The 17,971-nt window shown below is 41.2% G+C and overlaps 1 protein-coding gene across 3 annotated transcripts in view; it reads left to right on the top strand.

Moving 5' to 3' along the window:
- The window catches only part of ADAMTS9 (ADAM metallopeptidase with thrombospondin type 1 motif 9), a 167,099-nt gene that overhangs the window by 116,086 nt on the left and 33,042 nt on the right, over window positions 1-17,971 (top strand). For all 3 annotated transcript variants that reach the window (XM_060022844.1, XM_060022845.1, XM_060022843.1), the window contains one exon: window positions 3,794-3,967. In XM_060022844.1, coding sequence (XP_059878827.1) covers window positions 3,794-3,967 — 174 coding nt within the window. The remainder of the gene's footprint in view (window positions 1-3,793; window positions 3,968-17,971) is intronic.

The raw sequence follows: 17,971 nt of genomic DNA, 5'->3' as shown, positions 1-17,971 counted from the left end.
GAAAGTAACACTTTATCATCATTTATCAATCATGAATTCATTCAATCCTGAGATGCCTGTTTCTTTCATATTTTGAGATTTCTGTGGTCAGGATGGGCCTAACAACCAATGGAAGGCCGTGATTTAATTAGTTGCCCTTGTTTTCTTTCTGAGTGATACAAAATGTAATACTGTGTCTCGGTATCAGTGGTGTCTTAAATTCAGAGAAATACTTAATTTTTAAAAGCTCTTCAGTGCTCATGCCAAAATGGTAACTGGCAGATTGCATTATGAACCTACCAGCCATTTTTGGTTGGGATTTTTCTTGTAATTACAATGAGAGCAGCTTGGTTGTGGTGTCTGATTCTGAAGTATTCTGCAAGTGTCTAATGGAGAAACATGGCAAATATGTAGCGTGTGTCCTTTGAGAAGTCAGGGAAACCATATGCACATGGTCAGTGATGAGAACTAGAGTTGCCTTAGTGATTTGTGCTTTCTTGTTACTTTGTATTTGAACTGCAAGCATTGATGTTGAATTGTTTGAATACAGGCTTTTCACCCACACTCTTGCTAATGTACAAGAGCCTGCATAATATTAGCACCATATTTTAAAACTGGAAGCCAAATTGTAATCCACGGTAGCTTTGGTTTATTGCCTAGGATAGAATTTACTTGGACTATTTTCTGTTTTAGTTTTTGCTTGAGTTAGGGTGATTATCTCTGTTCTTTGCTTTATTTATTTGTGGAGTATCTACTTAAAAGGTTTACTAGGAAGTATGAAAGATATTTTATGCAAGATGCTTAGCATAGAACTAAGGTCTCAACTGGCAGTGATTTTGTATCTCTTGGGACGTTTGGCAGTGTCTAGAGACAGTTTTGGTTATCTCACTTTGGCAGAGGAGGGGAAATGCAGCTGACACGTACTAGGGTAGAGTCCAGGGATGCTCCTAAACTTTCTACAATGCACAGGACACCCCCCAACAAAAATGAATTATTAGGTTGAGAAACCCTAGAATAGAGCCTCGGCTAGTAAATGCTTACTAAGTTTGCTATTGTTGTTACCAGTTATTATTTATTAAAGTTGGTTCATATACTTATTTTTCAAACTAATCCCTCCTTTTAAATAATGTCACTGCCATGGTTGCAATAGTTGTACTGGAAAAAAGTATGTAAAATTCTTTCCAGGTTTTCAAGTGTATACTACAATTCCCTAAACATCAGAAGTTCCATAGAGATTTTTTTTATCTATGGAAATAAGCATCATTTCCCCTTTAAATCGGTGAGTTCTGCATACTAGCATTGCACAGTAGGGAGTACAGAGAGGTGAAACACAGCTCCCAGCTCAGTAGTTTGGAACTAAAAACATCTACTCTCAAACCGGCACAAATAGACTGCCATGCAGAAATGATAGATGGGACAGAGGAGGGGGGGCATGTTACTAGACACCGCTCAACCTCTTCCTTCTGCAGAATAACTTAAAGGTGGACTAAATAAAACAAGAAGAATTAAGCACGCACACGTGCACACACCACCACCATCAGCACCTCCAGGGTCATGCAGAGGTCTTTTTGATGCTGTTTTATTCATGGGGCTTCCGCACAAATCTCTCAGAATTCACCAAGCAAGCCTGGCTGTCTCTGTATGCAAAATGTTGCCTCCCCTGAGACAGCACAGGAAGAAAAGTTAAACACGGAGAAGTAACTCTGATGCAGTATACTTCATTTTGAACAAAGATTACCATGGATGCTGTATTCACAGAGGCAGGGCTTACACCTTACTGTGCATATAAGTCCTGTCGAAACTTTTGAATGTGTTAATTCAGGGCTAGCTTTGACACTATGAAAATCGGAAGCCACAGTGACATACTGTGTCACTGAAACTCCCTTTATCTTTTGAAAAAATATCGAACATTGTAGAAATAATTTTTAAAATACAGGTTGCTTATGGCTCTTAATACCTTGCCTTTGCTGAACTGTAAGTAATAATTTACTCAGTAACAAACAATAGCATCAAAAAGAAGTTTCATTTACTTAGAGCCTGAATAGTATACACCCTGAAAGCCTTTAACATTTTTTTCCTTTTTCTTTACCTTATTAAAGCCTTATGAGATTTTGAATATGTATTAGCTCTATGACAAACTCAAATTTGTTTACTTAATTGTTCTTATTTTTTCCTTGTGTTTCCATTTGAATACATTGTTCCGGAAGGGTACTGTTTTATTTTTTTAAGACCACAAATTCAAATAGCCAAAGGGTATTTTGGTTGTTGTTTATTGTCAGTGGTTGCTGATGATTTCTGTCATTCATGTGCTAACTCTCCTATGTTGCAGTTCATCCATTTCCTGTGTAATCAATGGGAAATATACACGTAGCTCCCATAAGTATTAAATGGCCATCCTCTGTACACAAGGCAATCAGGCACCCTCTCATTCCACCAAGAACATAATGACGTTAAAAGTCTGGTTCCTTGTGGGTCACAAACTCATTCAATCCAATTAATACAATTAAACCCAAACAATAGTAGCTATGTTGCTCCAAAATATTTCCTTCTCTTCAGCTAGCTTTGATGTGAACATTTAAGCTCCTGCCTGGCGTAGACTCATCTGAAATGATATTATTTCCCAAGACGCCTTCTAAACACTACCACCTATTTTCTTAGAATCTGAAACGGAAATAATATTATTATGCAGCAGAATTCATTAGCGTGTGCTTCTTGTTAGTAAATTCCCATTAGCCTCAGAGAACGATGACTCCTGCTGCAGGTTAATTGGACAAGAATTTTTGTCTAATTTAAAAGCGTGATTCTATTCTTTACCAAGACATCCTCTTAGGAATATGGCTTTAGTGTATGTTAAGCTTGTTTTCTCAATTAGACAAATGAATGGCAGCTGAGCTATCACAAAAACTTAGAAACAGTTTTTAATAGCTAAGTGAAGTAATAGGCTGTTCTTTCCAGTCAGATGTTGCCTTTAGTTTCTGAATGTCAAAAGCTTAATAAAGACAGTAATTCTTGGCCTGACCATAAGTGCGATTATGAAACCCAGCAATGAGGAAACCATTAAAAAAATTAATTTAGAGGAAAGTTAATTACAGATTAATAGGGTGTTGTGCAGCTTGGTCAACAAAATGTTTCAGCCTGATTAACAGTATTTTTCACGGACTGAAAACACAACACCCGAGGAAATTTTTTTTTTTTTGTCAGCTTTTATTTTTTGTATATTCATCCGAGGTTGTAAACAGATACAAATACTTTAACGAATTCCATAGTTAAAAAAGAAAAAAGATTTCCCTATCTTCAGGAATAGGAGCAAGAAGAAGAAGAGAGGGAAGAAACTAATTCTATTTTTAAGGCCCTAAAAGCTTTAGTGATTTACTCTCCTTGAGTTATATTTTCCATCTGCCAAGAAATTCTCTTCTACAGAACTGTATCTCCAATTTTCAAGACCCTTCAACCTTCCAGGATAGAAATCATTTGGGATTTTCATTTCACATGGCAGCACTACTTCTAGGTTGTACTGAATGTCTCAGAATGATCTCCCCTAGCCTATTCCACTGTCCAAGAGTTTTGTTAACCTGAAAGATTTCCCCCTAACTTGAGTCTCTTCCTCACTCAACCGCCTCTGATAGGCAGTGAGTTTGCAGATTTAAGACATTCTCTTGGGTCCCTTTCACAGGAAATTAGAAAGCCTTGTGATAGCTGTGAGGGTCATTGGATTAGGAATGCGGTCCCCAGATCTGTGACCCTCTCCACCCCGATGATCACTCCCTCCCCCAAATGACCCGAAGCTCCCACTTACGCACTCTTGTCCTTTTAGTGCTCAGTGTCCTGTGGCCAAGGCGTGCGGCGGAGAAATGTGGGCTGTCAGCTGGGAACACACAAAATAGCCGGAGAGACCGAGTGCAACCCATACACTAGACCGGAGTCAGAGCGCGCCTGCCAAGCCCCGCTGTGTCCACTCTACGCTTGGAGGGCAGATGAATGGCAAGAAGTAAGTAGAGCCAGGAAGTGGGCACCTGCCAGTGTTTCGCTCAACCCCTTTGCTATCATCACATCCGTTCCCCCATGAAGCCCTCCAGCATGGTGACAAGGCTGGCTCTTTCCCAAAAGGTTTGCTGTCAGACGGCCAACAGTTCACTCCAGCAATGGTGGGAGAGCTCCTCCTTTTTCTGCCGTTCCGACGTCTGCGTTCTTGAGTGTTCCAAATCTGGCTACCTCCAGAAAAAGTTGAACAGGCCTTGAGCCAAATGCATAAAGATAACTTTCCCAGAAGGAGGGGGAGATGGAAGAAATATTTTAAATATGTATATTCAGACGTGGTCATTCTGGATGAGTTCAGACAGCCACTAGGGGCAGACTCTAGGTAGGACCTACTCTGGGTTTTTTCCTCCTTCCACAGCTTTGGCCATCAGCTAGAAGACAGGCACTCATTTGAAACCCTGATTAATGAGCGAAGGGTTTCCAGCATTTGAAAACCTGAGGGCATCTGAAGAACTGCTCCATTGATGCAGAAATAGACTTGTTTTTCTCCTGCCCCAGGTTAATGTATAGTTAAAGAAAACACTAAGTGTCCCTGGGGAATGGCCTGGCCAGCAAGGATAGGACATTAGTAGGAGGGAACCTCTGTTTCCAGTACAGAAGATTGATTTGTAGAAAAGGGGGGAAAGGATATTAAAAAGCAAAACCCTATCTACTGACATTGGAATGAAACAAAGTACAAGTTGTAAAAGATTCAGAGACAGGCATAGTAAGACAGGAGTTTCCCACTGGGAATGGTTTTCAGGACAGGCGTGACAGTGCCCGGCACTGGGCTAAGTGCTTTACATTCATCACCTCACTTAATCTTTTTAACCACTAAGTGGTTTAAAAAGACGAAGTGGGTATTATTATTATCCCATTTTGCAATCAAGGAAACTGAGGTTTGGAGGGCCAATGTCATTTGTCCAAATGTTACACACCTAGCAGGTGGAAGAAACAAGGCTTGATCCTAAGTTAATTCTCTTAAACCATTATGAGATATTGCAGCTGCTTTCTTTTTCCTTTTTTTTATGCAAATGCTAACGGCATTGCCACTTTTCCCCCTGTTTTTATTGAGATATAATTGACATATAATGTTGTATTAACTTTAAGTGAAAACCTGGTGATTTGACATATGTGTATATTACAAAATGATTACTACAGTAAGTGTACTTAGTATTAACAGCTATGTCACAGTTACCTTTGATCACCTCACAGAGTTACAATTTTTTTTTCTTGTGGTGAGAACTTTTAAGATCTACTGTCTTCGCAACTTCCAAGTTTAATGTACAGTATTGTTAACTGTAGTCACCATGCTGTACATTACATCCCTAGGATTTATTTCTCTTACTACTGGAAGTTTGTACCTTTTGACCACCTTTACCTTTACCTTCACGTACTCTGTGCCTTCCCCCCACCTCTGGCAGCCAGCAATCTTTCTGAGTTTGTTTTGTTTTCAGATTATTCCACATATAAATGAGACCTACAGTATTTGTCTATTTATGTCACTTAGCATAATGCCCTCAGGGTTCATCCGTGTTGTCACAGATGGCAGGATTTCCTTCTTTTTAATGGCTGAATTATATTCATATTTTTTTTTCTTTCTATCCCATTTTCTTTATCCATTCATCCATCATTGGACACTTAGGATGTTTCCGTATTGTGGCTATTGTAAATAATGCTGCGTGAACATGGGGGTGAGTATATCTTTTCGAGTTAGTGATTTTATTTCCTTCAGGTAAACAACCAGAAGTGGAATTGCTAGATCGTATGGTAGCTCTATTTTTAAGTTTTTGGAGGAACCTCCGGACTGTTTTCCAGAGTGGCTGCACCAACTTATATCCCCACCAACAGTACATAAGTGTTCTGTTAGCAAGGATCTTGCTAACATTTGTTGTTTCTTGTCTTTTTGGTAATAGTCATTCCAACAGGTGTGAGGTGATATCTCGTTGTGGTTTTGATTTACATTCCCCTGATGATTAGTGATGTTGAGCACCTTTTCATATATCTGTTGGCCATGTGTATGGTTTTTTTTTTGAGAAATGGCTCTTCAGGTCCTTTGCCCATTTTTAGTTTGATGTAGTCCGACTTGTTTATTTTCGATTTTGCTGCCTTTGGTTTGGTGTCAGATCCAAAAACTCATTGCCAAGACTGATGTCAAGGAGCTTGCCCCTGTGTATAGGACTTTTGTGGTCAGGTTTTACGTTCCAGTCTTTAATCCATTTTGAGTTAATTTGGGGTATGGTGTAAGGTTGGAGTCCAGTTTCATTCTTCTGCATGTGGTGCTTTGGGTAGTATGGGCCTTGTGTGTGTGTGTGTGTGTGTGTGTGTGTGTGTGTGTGTGTGTGTGTTTCCCCCCCCCTTAAAAAAAGTAAATTAGGACTCTAATTACATAGGTTAAAGCTACATATGAAAGAGAATGCAATTTTTTTTTCTTTTTTCCTTTCTTTTTTTAACATCTTTATTGGAGTATAATAGCCTTACAATGGTGTGTTAGTTTCTGCTTTATAAGAAAATGAATTAGTAATACATATACATATATCCCCATATCTCCTCCCTCTTGTGTCTCCCTCCTTCCCATACTCCCTATCCCACCCCTCTAAGTGGTCACAAAGCACCGGGCTGACCTGCCTGTGCTTTGCAGCTGCTTCCCAGTAGCTATCTATTTTACATTTGGTAGTGTATATCTGTCCATGCCACTCTCTCACTTCATCCCAGCTTACCCTTCCCCCTCCCTGTACCCTCAAGTCCATTCTCTACGTCTGCGTCCTTATTCCTGTCCTGCCCCTTGGTTCCTCAGAACCATTTTTTTTTTTTTTTTTAGATTCCATATGTATGTGTTAGCACACGGTATTTGTTTTTCTCTTCCTGACTTACTTCTCTCTGTATGACAGACTCTCGGTCCATCCACCTCACTACAAATAACTCAGTTTCGTTTCTTTTTTTTTGCGGTACGTGGGCCTCTCACTGTTGTGGCCTCTCCTGTTGTGGAGCACAGGCTCCAGATGTGCAGGCTCAGCGGCCATGGCTCATGGGCCCAGCCACTCTGCGGCATATGGGATCTTTCCGGACCGGGGCACGAACCCGTGTCCCCTGCATCAGCAGGCAGACTGTCAACCACTGCACCACCAGGGAAGCCCTCGTTTCTTTTTATGGCTGAGTAATATTCCATTGTATGTATGTGCCACATCTTGTTTATCCATTCATCAGTCGATGGACACTTAGGTTGCTTCCTTGTCTTGGCTATTGTAAATAGAGCTGCAGTGAACATTGTGGTACATGACTCTTTTAGAATTATGGTTTTCTCAGGTTATATGCCCAGTAGTGGGATTGCTGGGTTGTATGGTAGTTCTATTTTTAGTTTTTTAAGGAACCTCCATACTGTTCTCCATAGTGGCTGTATCAATTTACATTCCCATCAACAGTGCAGGAGGGTTCCCTTTTCTCCACACCCTCTCCAGCATTTATTCTTTGTAGATTTTTTGATGATGGCCATTCTGGCTGGTGTGAGGTGATACCTCATTGTGGTTTTGATTTGTGTTTCTCTAATGATTAGTGATGTTGAGCATTCTCTCATGTGTTTGTTGGCAATCCATGTATCTTCTTTGGAGAAATGTCTGTTTAGATCTTCTGCCCATTTTTGGATTGTTTGTTTGTTTGTTTGATATTGAACTGCATGAGCTGCTTGTAAATTTTGGAGATTAATCCTTTGTCAGTTGCTTCATTTGCAAATATTTTCTCCCATTCTGAGGGGTGTCTTTTCGTCTTGTTTATGGTTTCCTTTGCTGTGCAAAAGCATTTAAGTTCCATTAGGTCCCATTTGTTTATTTTTGTTTTTATTTCCATTTCTCTAGGAGGTGGGTCAAAAAGGGTCTTGCTGTGATTTGTGTCATAGAGCGTTCTGCCTATGTTTTCCTCTGAGAGTTTTATAGTGTCTGGCCTTACTTTTAGGTCTTTAATCCATTTTGAGTTTATTTTTGTGTATGGTGTTAGTGAGTGTCCTAATTTCATTCTTTCACATGTAGCTGTCCACTTCTCCCAGCACCACATTGAAGAGGCTGTCTTTTCTCCATTGTATATCCTTGCCTCCTTTATCAAAAGTAAGGTGACCATATGTGCGTGGGTTTCTCTCTCGGCTTTCTATCCTGTTGTTCCATTGATCTATATTTCTGTTTTTGTGCCAGTACCATACTTTCTTGATTACTGTAGCATTGTAGTATAGTCTGAAGTCAAGGAGCCTGATTCCTCCAGCTCCGTTTTTCTTTCTCAAGATTGCTTTGGCTATTCGGGGTCTTTTGTGTTTCCATACAAATTGTGATATTTTTCGTTCTAGTTCTGTGAAGAATGCCATTGGTAGTTTGATAGGGATTACATTGAATCTGTAAATTGCTTTGGGAAGTATAGTCATTTTCACAATGTTGATTCTTCCAATCCCAGAACATCGTATATATCTCCGTCTGTTTGTATCATCTTTAATTTCTTTCATCAGTGTCTTGTAGTTTTCTGCATACAGGTCTTTTCTCTCCTTAGGTAGGTTTATTCCTAGGTATTTTATTCTTTTTGGTGCAGTGGTAAATGGGAGAGTTTCCTTAATTTCTCTTTCAGATCTTTCATCATTAGTATATAGGAAGAGATTTCTGTGCATTAATTTTATATCCTGCTACTTTACCACATTCACTGATTAGCTGTAGTAGTTTTCTGGTAGCATCTTTAGGATTCTCTATGTATAGTATCATGTCATCTGCCAACAGTGACAGCTTTACTTCTTTTCCAATTTGGATTCCTTTTATTTCTTTTTCTTCTCTGATTGCTGTGGCTAAAAATTCCAAAACTATGTTGAATAATAGTGGTGAGAATGGACAACCTTGTCTTGCTCCTGATCGTAAAGGAAATGGTTTCAGTTTTTTCACCATTGAGAATGATGTTGGCTGTGGGTTTGTCATATATGGCCTTTATTTGTTGAGGTAAGTTCCCTCTATGCCTGCTTTCTGGAAGGTTTTTATCATAAATGGGTTTGAATTTTGTCAAAAGCTTTCTCTGCATCTATTGAGATGATCATATGGTTTTTCTCCTTCAGTTTGTTAATATGGTTTATCACATTGATTGATTTGTGTATACTGAAGAATCCTTGCATTCCTGGGGTAAACCCCACTTGATCATGGTGTATGATCCTTTTAATGTGCTGTTGGATTCTGTTTGCTAGAATTTTGTTGAAGATTTTTGCGTCTCTGTTCATCAGTGATATTGACCTGTAGTTTTCTTTCTTTGTGACATCTTTGTCTGGTTTTGGAATCAGGGTGATGGTGGCCTCGTAGTATGAGTTTGGGAGTGTTCCTCCCTCTGCTATATTTTGGAAGACTTTGAGAAGGATAGGTATTAGCTTTTCTCTAAATGTTTGATAGAATTCACCTGTGAAGCCATCTGGTCCTGGGCTTTTGTTTGTTGGAAGATTTCTTTTTTTTTTTTTTTTTTGCGGTACGCGGGCCTCTCATTGTTGTGGCCTCTCTCTTGGCGGAGCACAGGCTCAGGACGCGCAGGCTCTGGACGCGCAGGCTCAGTAGCCATGGCTCACGGGCCTAGCCGCTCCACAGCCTGTGGGATCTTCCCGGACCAGGGCACGAACCTGTGTCCCCTGCATTGGCAGGCGGACTCTCAACCATTGCGCCACCAGGGGTGCCCTGTTGGAAGATTTTTAATCACAGTCTCAATTTCAGTGCTTCTGTTTGGTATGCTTATATTTTCTATTTCTTCCTGGTTCTGTCTCGGAAGGTTGTGCTTTTCTAATAATTTGTCCATTTCTTCGTGGCTGTCCATTTTATCGGCATATAGTTACTTGTAGTAACCTCTCATGATCCTTTGTATTTCTGCAGTGTCTGTTGTTACTTCTCCTTTTTAATTTCTAATTCTATTGATATGAGTCTTCTCCCGTTTTTTCTTGGTGAGTCTGGCTAATGGTTTATCAATTTTGTTTACCTTCTCAAAGACCAGCTTTTAGTTTTATTGATCTTTGCTATTGTTTCCTTCATTTCTTTTTCATTTATTTCTGATCTGATATTTATGATTTCTTTCCTTCTACTAACTTTGGGGTGGTTTTGTTCTTCTTTCTCTAATTGCTTTAGGTGTAAGGGTAGGTTGTTTATTTGAGATGTTTCTTGTTTCCTGAGGTAGGATTGTGTTGCTATAAACTTCCCTCTTAGAACTGCTTTTGCTGCATCCCATAGGTTTCAGGTTGTCGTGTTTTCCTTGTTATTTGTTTCTAGGTATTTTTTGATTTCCTCTTTGATTTTTTCAGTGATCTCTTGGTTATTAAGTAGTGTATTGTTTGGCCTCCATGTGTTTGTATTTTTTACAGATCTTTTCCTGTAGTTGATATCTAGTCTCATAGCGTTGTGGTCAGAAAAGATACTTGATACAATTTCAGTTTTCTTAAGATATGATCTATCCTGGAGAATTTTCCATTAGCACTTGAGAAGAAAGTGTATTCTGTTGTTTTTGGATGGGATGTCCTGTAAATATCAATTAAGTGCATCTTGTTTAATGTATCATTTAAAGCTTGTGTTTCCTTATTTATTTTCATTTTGGATGATCTGTCCATTGGTGAAAGTGGGGTGTTAACATCCCTCCTGTGATTGTGTTACTGTCGATTTCCCCTTATGGCTATTAGCCTTTGCCTTATGTATTGAGGTGCTCCTATGTTGGGTCCATAAATATTTACAATTGTTATATCTTCTTCTTGGATCAATCCCTTGATCATTATGTAGTGTCCTTTTTTGTCTCTTCTAATAGTCTTTATTTTAAAGTCTATTTTGTCTGATATGAGAATTGCTACTCCAGCTTTCCTGTGATTTCCACTTGCATGGAATATCGTTTTCCATCCCCTCACTTTCAGTCTATATGTGTCCCTAGGTCTGAAGTGGGCCTCTTGTAGACAGCATGTATACGGGTCTTGTTTTTGTATCCATTTAGCCAGTCTGTGTCTTTTAGTGGGAGCGTTTAATCCATTTTCATTTAAGGTAGTTATCAGTATGTATTTTCCTATTACCATTTTCTTAATTGTTTTGAGTTTGTTATTGTAGGTCTTTTCCTTCTCTTGTGCTTCCTGTCTAGAAAAGTTCCTTTAGCATTTGTTGTAAAGCTGGTTTGGTGGTGCCGAATTCTCTTAGCTTTTGCTTGTCTGTAAAGGTTTTAATTTCTGCGTTGAATCTGGATGAGATCCTTGCTGGGTAGAGTAATCTTGGTTGTAGGTTTTTCCCTTTTATCCCTTTAAATATGTCCTGCCACTCCCTTCTGGCTTGCAGAGTTTCTTCTGAAAGATCAACTGTTAACCTTATGGGGATTCCGTTCTATGTTATTTTTTGTTTTTCCCTAGCTGCTTTTAATATTTTTTCTTTGTATTTAATTTTTGATAGTTTGATTAATATGTGTCTTGGCGTGTTTCTCCTTGGATTTATCCTGTATGGGACTCTCTGCACTTCCTGGTCTTGATTAACTATTTCCTTTCCCATATTAGGGAAGTTTTCAACTATAATCTCTTCAAATATTTTCTCAGTCCCTTTCTTTTTCTCTTCTTCTTCTGGGACCCCTATAATTTGAATGTTGGTGTGTTTAATGTTGTCCCAGAGGTCTCTGAGGCTGTCCTCAATTCTCTTCGTTCTTTTTTCTTTATTCTGCTCTGTGGTAGTTATTTACACTATTTTATCTTCCAGTTCACTTATCTGTCTCAGTTATTCTGCCATTGATTCCTTCTAGAGAATTTTTAATTTCATTTATTGTGTTGTTCATCATTGTTTGTTTGCTCTTTAGTTCTTCTAGGTCCTTGTTAAACGTTTCTTGTATTTTCTCCATTCTATTTCCAAAATTTTGGATCGTCTTTACTGTCATTACTCTGAATTCTTTTTCAGGTAGACTGCCTATTTCCTCCTCATTTGTTTGGTCTGGTGGGTTTTTACCTTGCTCCTTCATCTGCTGTGTGTTTCTCTGTCTTCTCATTTTGCTTAACTTACTGTGTTTGGGGGTCTCCTTTTTTCAGGCTGCAAGTTTGTAGTTCCCGTTGTTTTTGTTGTCTGCCCCCAGTGGGTAACTTTGGTTTAGTGGGTTGTGTAGGCTTCCTGGAGGAGGGGACTGATGCCTGTGTTCTGGTGGATGAGGCTGGATCTTGTGTTTCTGGTGGGCAGGACTGTGTCCAGTGGTGTGTTTTGGGGTGTCTGTGAGCTTATTATGATTTTAGGCAGCCTCTCTGCTAATGGTGGGGTTGTGTTCCTGTCTTGCTAGTTGTTTGGCATAGGGTGCCCAGCACTGTAGCTTGCTGGTCGCTGAGTGGAGCTGGATCTTAGCGTTGAGATGGAGATCTCTGGGAGAGCTTTCACCATTTGATATTACGTGGATCCAAGAGGTCTCTGGTGGACCAGTGTCCTGAACTCAGCTCTCCCACCTCAGAGGCACAGGCCTGACACCTGGCCGGAGCACGAAGACCCTGTCAGCCACATTGCTCAGAAGAAAAGGGAGAAATTAATTAAAGTTATTAAAATTAAAAAAATATTAAAAATAAAAGTTTTAAAGTAATGAAACAGAGGAAAAAGAAAGAAAGGAAAAGAAAGGAAAGAAAAAAGAAAGGAAGGAAGGAAAGGGCAACCAAACCAAAAAACAAATCCACCAATGATAACAAGCGCTAAAAAGTATACCAAAAAAAATACCAGACAGACAGAAACCTAGGACAAATGGTAAAAGCAAAGCTATACAGGCAAAATCACACAAAGAAGCATACACATACACACTCAAAAAAAGAGAAAAAGGAAAAAAACATATATATATATATATATATATATATATACACACACACACACATATATAAAGGAAGAGAGCAAACAAATCAATAAAGAAATCTACCAGTGATAACAAGCTCTAAATACTAAACTAAGATAACATAAAACCAGAAACAAATTAGATGCAGAAAGAAAACCCCAAGTCTACAGTTGCTCCCAAAATCCGCTGCCTCAATTTTGGGATGATTCGTTGTCTATTCAGGTATTCCACAGATGCAGGGTACAGCAAGTTGATTTTGGAGATTTAATCCGCTGCTTCTGAGGCTGCTGGGAGAGATTTCCCTTTCTCTTCTTTGTTCGCACAGCTCCTGGGGTTCAGCTTTGGATTTGGCCCCGCCTCTGCGTGTAGGTCGCCTGAGGGCGTCTGTTCTTCGCTCAGACAGGACAGGGTTAAAGGAGCCGCTGATTAGGGGGCTCTGTCTCACTCAGGCTGGGGGGAAGGAGGGGCACGGAGTGCGGGGCGAGCCTGCGGCGGCAGAGGCCAGCATGACGTTGCACCAGCCTGAGGCACGCTGTGCGTTCTCCCGGGGTAGTTGTCCCTGGATCCCGGGACCCTGGCTGTGGCGGGCTGCACAGGCTCCCTGGAAGGGGGGTGTGGACAGTGACCTGTGCTCGCACACAGGCTTCTTGGTGGCGGCAGCAGCAGCCTTAGCATCTCATGCCCATCTCTGGAGTCCGTGCTGGTAGCCGCGGATCGCGCGTGTCTCTGGAGCTCGATTAGGCGGTGCTCTGAACCCCCTCTCCTCACGCGCCCTGGTCTCTTGTCTCTTAGGCAGGTCCAGACTTTTCCCTGGGCTCCCTCCCAGCTAGCTGTGGTGCACTAGCCCCCTGCAGGCTGTGTTCACGCAGCCAACCCCAGTGCTCTCCCTGGGATCTGACCTCCAAAGCCGGAGACTCAGTATGGACCTTTTAACAATATTAATTCTTCCAGTCTATGAGCACAGAAGATCTTTCCATTTATTTCAGTCTTCTTCAGTTTCTTTTATCAGTGTCTTGTAGTTTTCGATGTACAGATCTCTCACCTCCTTGGTTAAATTTATTCCTAGGTATTTTATTCTTTCTGATGCAGTTTTAAATGGGGTTTGTTTTCTTACAACTGCATTCTTAACCCTTGTAGGTATTCAGCCTTCCAGCTCTGTTCTTCCCTCTCCTTCACCCTCCTGATGGATTAGTTCCATTGTTTTCAGTCATCTCTTTTCTTTAGGACTCTCACCCTCTCTGTCTACTCAATTTTTTTTTTTTTTTTTTTTTTGCTCATTTTCCTTCTAAAGTTTGGTGGGGTTTTTTTTGTTTTTACTTCCACCAGACTGTGGCAGGGAGGAATCGCTAAAGCAGTTACATTTCAGATTAATTGTACTTGAGCCACACAAGTTACTGGGAACCCCCAGAGGCTGTAGAATTTTACAGACGTGGTTCATGTACCAGCAGTGCCACATTTCAGCTGTGAGACTTAGAACAAGGATGCTGTATTTTCTGAACTGTGAGTTTGCCATTGGTCAAGTGGGAATAATAAGTGTGCAAAGCTGTTCTGAGAAAATTAGAAATAATCGAGTGGTTTGGGGATTGACAGAGTCAGATAGAGAAGGAAGAAGAGGTGTCTTCATCCCTCTCTGCCCGTGTGTTACCACTTGATTCTCTTTGTAATTCTTGCTTCAGACCTACCACTGCCTGCTCCCTCCCCCTCCCTCTCCATCTTCATGTCGTGCCAAACTCAACCCTGTGTGACTGCTCCAAGGAGCACAAAGTAAGAGAGTGTTCAGAAGTGAATCTCAGCTGACAGCTCATGCTTTAGCCAACTTCTAAAAATGCTAGTGCCATTTGGGAAAATGCAAGCTCCATTGACAATTCCTTCTGAATCCCAAGAACTAGAAACCTTGCCAGATATGCACTGAGGAAATCCTCCTCTCTGATCATCTGAAATGTGCCTAGAAATTTACATCTTTGTCTGTGCCATGCAGATCGATCTTTCTAAATCCTTCCTCACATATTGCTCTCAAGCTCTATATAAGAACAGGAGACCTACTAAGATAGCCTGACCTGTGGCTAAATTTAGAAGTTGACCAGAGGGGAGCAGCAAGAAAAGTGGATCAGATAGTTGCCCTCCTGCCAACATGCTTTCTCATCTGCCTGAACCCGAAGTGGAGAGTTTGAGGCCAGTGGACCTGGGTGGTGAGGGAGGTTGGAGGACTGTGGGAGGCCCTCACGTGACACTGCATTGGCCAGAGGGAGGTGCAGGGCAGCTGGATGGCGGAGGGAGAAGCCCCATTAGAACCCATTGTTCCTCATTTGCAAAGCGTGCTGGTAGTCCTCTCTTCAAACGTCCCCACATCCACAAGGCTTCGAGGGAATGTTGCTAGCAACTGGGCAACCATCTTCAGATTTGCCCCTGGTCCTGTTTGCCTACAGCAGTCCTGGTTTATGCATGGAGTAGGCCTAGTGTAATTATCAGTTGCCCCTACTTCCATGATCAAAAGCGTCCTTGTTAAACAGTACATTGGGTGGTCACTTGATAGTACAGCCCCCTTCAGGCTCCCCTTAATCAGCCTTCACCTCCATTCTGGCTCTCACCTCCCCTGTACCCACTCAACTCTGCTACCATTTCACCTGATATGCACTTTGTGCATGCACATGTCTTGACTTTCTTCCCCTCATTGAGCTGACGCCAGTAGGATGCCAGGGCGGTCTCAGAGCCCAGTGAATCGGATGCTGGAGACTCCCACCCCACCCCATTATGGGAGGTTTTCTTCTTCTTAGCCATTCTTTACAACTAACTCAGAACTGTTGCTTGCTTTTTGAGTGTGCATTTCTCCCTTTTGCTTCCCCCTTGGACACTATTAAAAACCCACCTGTTTGTTGGCAAGATGTATTTCACACCAGGCACATAGCACATGGCACCCTCCTCTTCATGAGAAATAATCCAAGTGTCCACGTTGAGAAGCACGACTTCCGCATACCCACAGTAGCATGATCATCAGGGATGTCATACACAGTCACACAGGTTGTACACTGCACAACCCCAGGGGTACCATTCCCATAGGCTACAGTGTGAGGGGCATCCTCTAGAGTTATACAGTGCAGTGGCCCTGATACTATGATAATAAAAAGAATACATCTCATTGTTTATTAAGCTATGGATCAAGCACTATGTTGAATATTTTTATATGGAGGACCTCATTTAACCTTTCCATAACTCTCTGATGTCGTAATTAAATTTTTATCCTCATTTAAAGTTGAGGTAGCTTGAGGCTTAGCTAGGTTAATTCACCCAGGTTCACAGAATCACTAGGTAATAAGGCTGGGATTTGAAGCCCAGCAGCCTGACCTCTGCAACACACGCTCTGAACCTTTATATTCCACTGCTTCCCATGTCGACATGCACCTAAGGTGCATTCTTCTATTTTTATTGGCTTGGCCAGACTGTTTCAGCAGAGTTGGCGTCAAAGTATAATTCTCTGTACTGGTGACTACCTCCACCCACTTCCGAAGATGAAATTCTTGGTCTAGTTGGTTGACGATCAGACCTTAAGCCATGAGGTTGGTGGGGAGTCTTGGTGGAGTACTACAGAGGACCTTTTTTGTTCATTGAGGGGCCTGTTGACTGTGCAGGGGAAGGAGCATCAGTGTTCATTCATGATATCATAAGATAGAGCCTGGACTTTCAGACGCAGAGAAAAATTATTAGACAAGCGGGAGATGCTCTTTCCAGACATTCATGTCCCATTTGTTTATGCCCTAAAAGCAGAGTGTTGTAAACAAAAGACCATTCAGTGTGTGGCTCTGGCAAATTGACCTCAAATCTCTGGGCTCCAGTTAGCTTATCTGCAAAATGGGAATTGTATGGCAGACTTTGCTGAATGTCATAGTGAGGGTTAAGTGAGATTAAGTGAGGGATGCAGTGCAGTGCCTAGTATATTTTAGGCCTTCCACAAATGGTAGTTCTCTTTGGTACAGTGGACCCCTGATGGAGGATTCAGATGATGACCAGCACTTCAGCTTATCCACGTATCACAATGTTGGGCTTTTAAGATCACCCGCCAACTTTGGGCTAGTTATTTAGCTTTTCACTGCTCAGTTTTACTCACTTTAGAATTATTATGCTCATGAGACTGAGTTTAAAAAAATACATGACCTTTTAATTCTTTCGAAAACGACTATCATAAAAAACTTATTGATAGTATTATAATCTGACTATGAATTTACTTATAGCCGCAGAGGTTTTTCCATCCAACTTGAATTGTGAGTATGTACGTTATGCATCTCTTTGTTTTAAGGAGTAAGTCTCCCAGTTCTTGCAAATACTCTTTTTTTACCTTTACCCAGAATACTCTCTTTCCTCCCTGGTACCTCTGTGTCACAAAGTGGCTGCCCTGAACCTTCCCTCACATCAGTGACTCTTGCTCATCCTTCAGGCCTGAATCAAGATGTCACATCCTTTCAGAAGCCCTTGAAAAATCACACGTCCCCTCACATGACTGAGTCAGATGGCCCTCCCCTCAGCTCTGTCACCCTGAAAATATTCTGCTTCAGCAGCCAGCACTCTGAATTGTTGTAGCCTGCTTTTCTTGTCTAGGTTATCAGCTGTTGGAGGTCAGAAAGCTTGTTCACCAGAGTTTTCCCCAGCATTTAGCACAGTACCTACAGCATTGAAGACCCTTGGTGAATGAATGAATTTATGAACGAATGGAGGGACAAAATAATGGGTGGAGAGAGGGAAGGAAGGAAGGAAGGAGAGAGGGAGGGAGGGAGGGAAGGAAAAAGCAAGGCATTACAGAACAAAGCCTGCTAATTGATGGTCTTTCTTCTTTAACTATTTAGAATCACAGCACTCTACAATGTCTTTTAGAACAAACTGTTTTTCCAGTACGAACAGCTGTTTCACTTTATTGTCACATTGCCGTGGACAAGCTGTGGCCTTTGTAGAACTGCCCGCCCCATGGCTCTTTGACCCAGTGCAGGGACTTGGACCCCTCTAATACGTATTTGGATTCTAAAAACTTTTATTGAGATCAGCTGTAGAATGATTCCCAAGTTCATCTTCTTAGCACAGAAAAATTAGTAATGAGCTTCAGGTCAATTGGTTACAAAGATTTTATGAAGTTTACAGTAGGGAGTGATTGGGTTTTGATGTGTGAACAAGGGCCAGCTATTAACTCTTT

This window comes from Delphinus delphis, chromosome 10, assembly GCF_949987515.2.
Source record: "Delphinus delphis chromosome 10, mDelDel1.2, whole genome shotgun sequence".
NCBI classification, from domain to species: Eukaryota; Metazoa; Chordata; class Mammalia; order Artiodactyla; family Delphinidae; genus Delphinus; species Delphinus delphis.
Note: the sequence above shows the minus strand (reverse complement) of the source record. Positions and strands in the feature narration are given on the sequence as shown.